This window comes from Ochotona princeps, chromosome 33 (genome assembly GCF_030435755.1).
Source record: "Ochotona princeps isolate mOchPri1 chromosome 33, mOchPri1.hap1, whole genome shotgun sequence".
In the NCBI taxonomy this organism is placed as follows: domain Eukaryota; kingdom Metazoa; phylum Chordata; class Mammalia; order Lagomorpha; family Ochotonidae; genus Ochotona; species Ochotona princeps.
This window is the reverse complement of record NC_080864.1, coordinates 890,294-897,201: the sequence shown is the minus strand read 5'-3', so window position 1 is coordinate 897,201 and position 6,908 is coordinate 890,294. Positions and strand designations below refer to the sequence as shown.

Genomic DNA, 6,908 nt, shown 5'->3' with positions numbered 1-6,908 from the left:
ACTTTATGGTGGTGGTGGTGGGCGCAGGGTTTAATACCTCACTGGTCCTTACAGAACCCAGACCATCAGTCCTGGTGGATCCCAGCAGCAGGGGGAAGTTGAATTTCCAGACAGAAATCAAACCAAAGGCTGGGAGAAAACCTGCCTCCCTGGGCAGGGGTGGTTGAAGGTGCAGACCACAGCAGGGCCAGCTCCCGCTAGCGGATGCCCTCCTACCCGTTGCTGCTGGCAGTTCCTGGGCAAGGGCCAGGGCTTGTGGACATTGCCAGGTGGGACAGCTTAGGGGGCTTTTGTGTTTGGTTTTGGTGTCTAAGGGGAGGGTAGGCTTGTGTCTTTCTCACTCCGCTGGAAGACGCAAGTCAGGGCAGAAATTCCAGTGCGTGTCGGAGCGACGCTTCTGTCTGGCTCTGGGCTGGCACTTGTCTGGGACACAGCACCACCGAGCGCGCTCGGCCGCCCACCGATGCCCCTGCTGCCGACCCTCTGCCCTGGGCGTCCATTTTTGGAAGACAATGCACTTGCCATTGCGGGGGCGGCGGGGAGGATCTATTAAAGCTGCCGCTTTGACATGCGCTTGTTCTTGTTTTCCATTAGCGAAATGGGGTTTCAGGAAAAGCCGTTGGGGGTGACGTCCTTCCAGTGGCCAGGAGAGGGCTGCTGGGGAACAATAGAGCCTTCACTCCGTCCAGGGCTGTCTCTAGGGACAGCCTGTGGCCATGACATTGGATCTAGAAAGTTCTGTGGAGTGTTCAGTGTTTCTAGCAGGAAGATCTCTGTCTCTCTAGGGCCCGGCATGGTAGCCTAGTGGCTAAAGTCACTCCTTGCATACGCCAGGATCCCATATGGGAGCCAGTTTGTGTCCCAGCGACCCCGCTTCCCATCCAGCTCCTGCCTGTGGCCTGGGAAAGCAGTGGAGAACGGCCCAAAGCCTTGGGACCCTGCACCCATGTGGGAGACCCGGAAGAGGCTCCAGGCTCCTGGCTTTGGATCGGCTCAGCTCTGGCCATTGCAGCCACTTGGGGAGTGGACCAGCAGATGGATGATCTTTCTCTCTTTCTGTCTGTGTATCTGTCTTTTTAATAAAAATAAATAAATCTTAAAAACATTCTTTCCCTTTTTTAATAAGAAAGGCAGATACACAGATCTTGTCTTTCCCTGATTCACTCCTGAGCAGCCAAGGCTGGGCCAGGCTGGTGCCCGAAGCCCCATCTGGGTCTCCCCCGCGCTGTCCCCCGTGAGAGTGGCAGGAGCCCGGGTCCTTCGGCACCTGCTGCCTCAGAGTGCGCATGTGCAGAGAGCCAGGTCTGAAATAGTGGATCCAGCCCCGCCCCCTCCCGGAGACGCAGCATCCCCAAGCTGCAGCACTAAATGTCCAGAAGGCTCTTCCTCTGAGCTGCACAGCAGGCTGTTCTCCGCCGAGCCCTGCCCGCTGGGGAGCATCGGCAGTTCCTTCTGTTGGGCTCCAGGCCACACCCAGCTCCGCTGCCAACTGCTGTGTGACAGAAAGTAAATATTTGGTCTCTGGCTTTCCGGTGCTTCCTGGCAAGCGGCTTGGAAAACCCTTAGAGAGATTAGAAGTGTCCTGAATGCTAATGAGGTGGCCGGGGACTGGGGTCACCCGCATGGCCTCAGGCTAGGGGACTGGGCGTCTTAGAGACCATGGCAGGCAGTTGGCAAAGCGACTCAGAGACCCTGGGTTCAAGACTTCTGATTCTGCTGCCATGCTAGCTGCCTGCTCGGACACACCCTGGGAGACGGCAGGTGACAGCTTGAGGACGGTGGGTCCCTGACCCCAAGGCGAGTGACCGGATGGAGTTCTGGAGTTGCTGGCTTCAGCCTGGTCCAGCCCTGGCTGTTGAATAACAATTGTTTACATTGGAAACTCAGCCATACGCAGAGGAGGAGAGACAGAGAGGAAGATCTTCCGTCTGCTGATTCGCTCCCCAAGTGGCCAGGACGGCCGGAGCTGAGGTGGTGCCCATACGGGATGTGCCCAGCCCACATGCCTGCTCACCATGCTGTCAAAGCTTGCTGGGGTGATGGCAGTGGAGCCCGTGGAAGGCAAAGGGCGGTCGCTTGTGCCACGGTACCCCTGTTCCCAGTGCCCTCGGAAGGAGGCGGCCACGCCGCTGACGCACGTTGACGCACATTGTGCTCCTTCCGCGTGGATGCCCTGGGCTCACTGACAGCTGCGACCCAGGAAAATATCCACCTGGAGCGATAGCCACACCTAGCCCACACACCCTGCCCAGGCTCGGGTTACCTTGGCAGCACCCGCAGGTGCCAGAGATGGAGAGGAAGTGCAGGGAGAAAGGGGAGCAGGGGCCGTGGCCAGCAGCCACCAACAGGAAGCTGAGTGGCCCCGGGAATTCACACTCCTGGTGTCGAAGTGGAAGGTGGGCCTTGGGGCAGGCCAGGCAGGGCGAGCTGAGCCCACGTGCCTGGTGTCAGCCGGTGGACATTGGGGTTTGGAGAAGGCAAGGCCACAGCAGGCTAGAGGAGACCTGGGCAGGGAGGTAGGAGGGTTTGAAGCAGGCTTCGTTCCAGCCAAGCAGCCAAGTCCGGTCTCACTTTTTCTTCAAGATGTATTTATTGGAAAGGCAGTTACCGAGAAAAATCCTCCATCTGCTGGTCCACTCTCCACGTGGCAGCTACAGTCGGAGCTGAGCCGATCCAAAGCCAGGAGCCAGGAGCCTCTCCCGGGTCTCCCACGCGGGTGCAGGGTCCCAAGGCTTTGGGCCGTCCTCCACTGCTTTCCCAGGCCACAGGCAGGGAGCTGGATGGGAAGTGGGGCGGCCCATATGGGACTTGAACCGGCACCTCTAGGGGATGCCAGTGCTTGGAGGTGGAACATTAATGAGTTTTGCTGTAGCACCATCCCCCTTTGTCTACTTTAAGCTAAAATGATAACCAGATATCCAAAATAAAACGAAGGACAGAGGAGGCCAAAGGGACAGGGGCTTCCGGATTTTTTTTTTTAATTCTCCAACTCCCTTCCAAATGGAGTGAGTGCCACAAAGAAATTTTAAAAAGAGAGAGAAACCAAACTCGCAGTAGGCGGTAGGCGGGCCCCGCGCCGTCCACTCCAGGGCCGGGGTCAGCCGAGCTTGATGAACAGCAGCAAGGTGGCCAGGGTGCCCGGCAGCTGCAATGAGAGACACGGACATTGCGCCAACGCTGGGCAGCCCCGGGCGGCACCCCACGGCCAGACGTGTCCCAGCATGCTGCAGAGCTAGAGTTTTCCAGGTGGTTCTCCACTGCTCTTCCTGCTGCTCATTCGCTACAACAGCGCGGGCCGAGCTGGGCTGGTCTGGAGCCAGGAGCCTCTCCCGGGTCTCCCGTGCGGGTGCAGGGTCCCAGGGCACTTGAGCCATCCTTAGCTACTTTTCTCAGGAGTGTCAAGTAGAGAGCCAGATGGCAAGTGGAGCAGCCAGGACCCCAGATGGAGAGAGCTGGTGCTGCCGATGGTGCCCTGGGGGCCGAGCGGAGACCCGGGTGTGCGTCTCACAACCTTTGCACCACCTGCTCCCCACGTCAACTCAAGTGCCTTTCCCTCCCCATGCCTCCTCCCTCAGGAAGCCCTCTGTGCTTTCCTTCCCTCCCACATCAACCTGTCTCCTCAGCACTGTCATCATCCATGTCCCAGCCTTGAATGCCAGTTCCGGAATGGGTCTGCTCAGCCAGACCGGGTACGGTACACAGTAGGCGCTTTAACGTAGGAGCCAGATCTTACCTGCATCACGGCCGCCCCCAGCAAACCCCCGGACAGCACGGAGCTCTGCCTCTTGGTTATTTCCAAGAGCTTGGAGAAGCAGCCCTGAGGAGAGGAGCGAGAGACACAAACAGCCAGTCGGTGTGGGACTTATGACTGCCTCCACCAGGCAGGCCACCCAGCTTTCTCCCAGATTCCAAGAGGGGACACAGCAGCCACGAGGGCCTGGCCTTTCCCTGGCTCTATCCCAGCATCACTGCTGATCCCATCTCGTACCCTCACAGACAGCCCAGTGAGGCATCTTAGTTATTGCCGAGTGCTCTTTACATAGAAAGGACCTGCAGGCATGTGGCACCTTGACATGCATTCCCTCAGTCACGCTTCCCTACGACACCTCTTGGGGAACAGGAGAGAACAGGAGGTAAACGCTCAGAGATGAGGAAGACACAGTTGAGGGGACTGGGGAGCAGGGCAGACACCTGCTGGTGGGCTCTGTGCCTGCTTACTTCTGGAAGCTGAAGCCACACGGCCCTTGCTGTTATCACAGTTCAGCCGCCCTCCCTTTTACACATAGGTCATTTTTAAACATATATATATATATATATATATATATATATATATATATGCATCAGTTTGTCCACACAGCGCCTTAAGCCACCACCTGCAAGACCAGCATCCCGTACGGGCGTGGGTTCAAGTCCCAGCTGCTCCACTTCCCATCCAGCTGTGTGCCCCTGTGGCAATGCTGGCATCACATGGTGGTTTATCTACAGGTACCACAGTGCCAGCCCCTGGGCTGTTCATGCTGCAGCATGAGTACCCTGGTCTGCAGTCTCAGTGGGGTGGGGATTTGTGCCGAAGCTGTCATGCTGACCTGGTCATTTCCCTTGCGTGAGACTCAGTTTTGCCGTCTGTGAAATGGGGCCAGAGAAACCCTTCCCTGCCCGCTGTGTGGTTGCCCTGAGCTAACGTTCTCTGTGTCCTGTTCCTCGCGCCCCTGCAGGAGTCCGCGCTGCTCTCCTGGTGGCCCAGGCAGAGGGGAGGTCCCAGGCACACCCCACGGTACCCCTTGGTGGATGACGGCCGAGGATGCGTTGTGCCCGTCACAGGCTGCGATGCCCATGGATCGGCAGCAGCCCCTGGGGTAACTGTGGCCCGTGCTTTTCTCAAAGGCGGAGCCCAGGAAGTCGGTGTGGTTGTCCACCCCGCAGCACTGGAGCTGGGAGAGAGAGACGCCATGCGTGAGCACACTTCACATGCTACAGTCAGACCACCTGCCCAGAAACAGACTTGAGGGGCTGCTAGGGACCCCCACACCCCACGTCACAGTGCCACAGTTCAAGTCCCGGCTGCGCCACTTCCCACCCAGCTCCCTGCCTGTGGCCTGGGAAAGCAGTGGAGGACGGCCCACAGCCTTGGGACCCTGCACCTGCGTGGGAGACCCGGAAGAGGCTCCTGGTTTTGGATTGGCTCAGTTCCAGCTGTTGTGGTCACTTGGGGAGTAAATCATTGGATGGAAGATCTTCCTCTCTGTCTCTGCTCTCTGTATATCAGCCTTTTCAATAAAAATAAATAAATCTTAAAAAAAAAAAAGACGACATTACAGAGAGACTCGGATATTCCGTTTGCAGGTTCACACCATCAGTGATTAGCTTGGTCCCAGCCAGGTCGAAGCCAGGAGCTTCATCCGGGTCTCCCGTGTGGGTGCGGGGGTCCCAAGCACTTGGGCCAGCCTCCGCTGCTTTCTCAGACACATTTAGCAGGGAGCTGGGCCAGAAAAGGTGCAGCTGGGATTGAACCAGCGTCCACACCGAATGCCAGCACTGCAGACGGGAGCTTAATGCAGCGCACCAACGTGCTGGCCCCTGTGTCTGTTTCTCACCAATTCACTCCACCAACCCAACAGAGCACGTTGGTCCCTGAACTCCATCCAGGTCTCCCACATAATGGCAGCGACCTACGTCCTCCTCGGCCCGTTGCTGAGGCCCGGGGAGTGCACTCCCTGAACCAGGGCCCTCTGATGCGCACGTCCCCAGCTGGGCTTCCAGCCTCCCTGTCCCTGAAGTTCCCAGGCGCCCCACCTTGTCCATCACCAGGTTCCACTCCGAGGAGTAGTCGTCCGGCTCATTGTAGCCTCGGTAATTGTTCTTCAGGGTCACCAAGGTGTGCTCCAAGGTCAACTCGCGAACCTGAAGCGGGAGACCAGAAGTGAGACTGAAAGTGGGACCCGACGTGGGGCCGTAAGTGACCAACACCCATATGGTACGGGGAGGGGACTGTCTGGGGTACCGAGCAGGAATGTTGGCGGTGGGGGTCCATGAAGAGCGCGTGGGCCAGCAGGCAAGCTGCTCTCTGGCGTCGCCCCACACGCCCCTGGCTGAGCTGTAACTGAAGGAGAGACACCACCCTTCCACCACGTACACCAAACATCATTCACTCGCTGTTGTGCGACAAAGGGCATCCCCCAAAATCTGCCACGCCCAGGGAGGTGAGCGCTTCCCCGCTGTCCCGCGCCATGCTCTGGGCTTCCCATTTGCCAAAGCTGGAGAGGGGGAGGTGGTGCGTGTCTCCTCTGGCACCTGTCCCCTGTGCCCCAAGGAGACACTGAATGTGTGTCACCGTGCTGTACGCTGGCATAGTTTTTCTGCTCGTCTGACCCGGCTGTTCTGATCCGGGCTTCCCTGGGGTTCCCGCCCTGAGCCCCCAGACCCTGGCTCCTTGTCTGCCCACTGGTCCAACCCCTGAGTTTTTGTTTCCCCTCCCTCCCTCATCCTGGCTGCCCTGGGGGAGACCCCCAAGCCATGGGAGAGTGGGGGACCTGAGTTCCCTGCCCCCTTGCCTGCGGTAGCTTCCTGCAGGTTCTGAGCAGGTGTGCCCAGCAAGGACTTTGCCCAGCGGCCCTGGAGATCAGCTTTCAGAGGGTCACTTTCTTGGGCAGATGCACCCCGCCCCCTGCTTTACCTGCTGGCGCCCTCTGCAAGTGCCCGGGCCACCTGTCCGCTGAGCCACTGGCCTGATTTTTGGCTTACAGCATTGCCTCTGCAAGCCACACCTCGTCCAGGGTGAGTCTCTCATCTCTCTTTTTCTTTAAAGACTTATTTACTTTTATTGGAAAGTCAGATATACAGAGAGAGGAGGAGAGACACAGAGGAAGATCTTCTATCCACTGATTCACTCCCCAAAGTGGCCGCAACGG

At 58.3% G+C, this 6,908-nt stretch overlaps 1 protein-coding gene across 2 annotated transcripts in view; it reads right to left on the bottom strand.

The window, feature by feature from the left end:
* Window positions 1-3,067: 3,067 nt before the first annotated feature.
* Window positions 3,068-6,908, bottom strand: part of TSPAN16 (tetraspanin 16) — a 37,909-nt gene continuing 34,068 nt past the window's right edge. For both annotated transcript variants that reach the window (XM_058658042.1, XM_004595754.3), the window contains 4 exons: window positions 5,794-5,901; window positions 4,779-4,931; window positions 3,734-3,817; window positions 3,068-3,145 (listed from right to left, as the gene is read on the bottom strand). In XM_058658042.1, coding sequence (XP_058514025.1) covers window positions 3,098-3,145; window positions 3,734-3,817; window positions 4,779-4,931; window positions 5,794-5,901 — 393 coding nt within the window. In that variant the 3' untranslated portion in view covers window positions 3,068-3,097. The remainder of the gene's footprint in view (window positions 3,146-3,733; window positions 3,818-4,778; window positions 4,932-5,793; window positions 5,902-6,908) is intronic.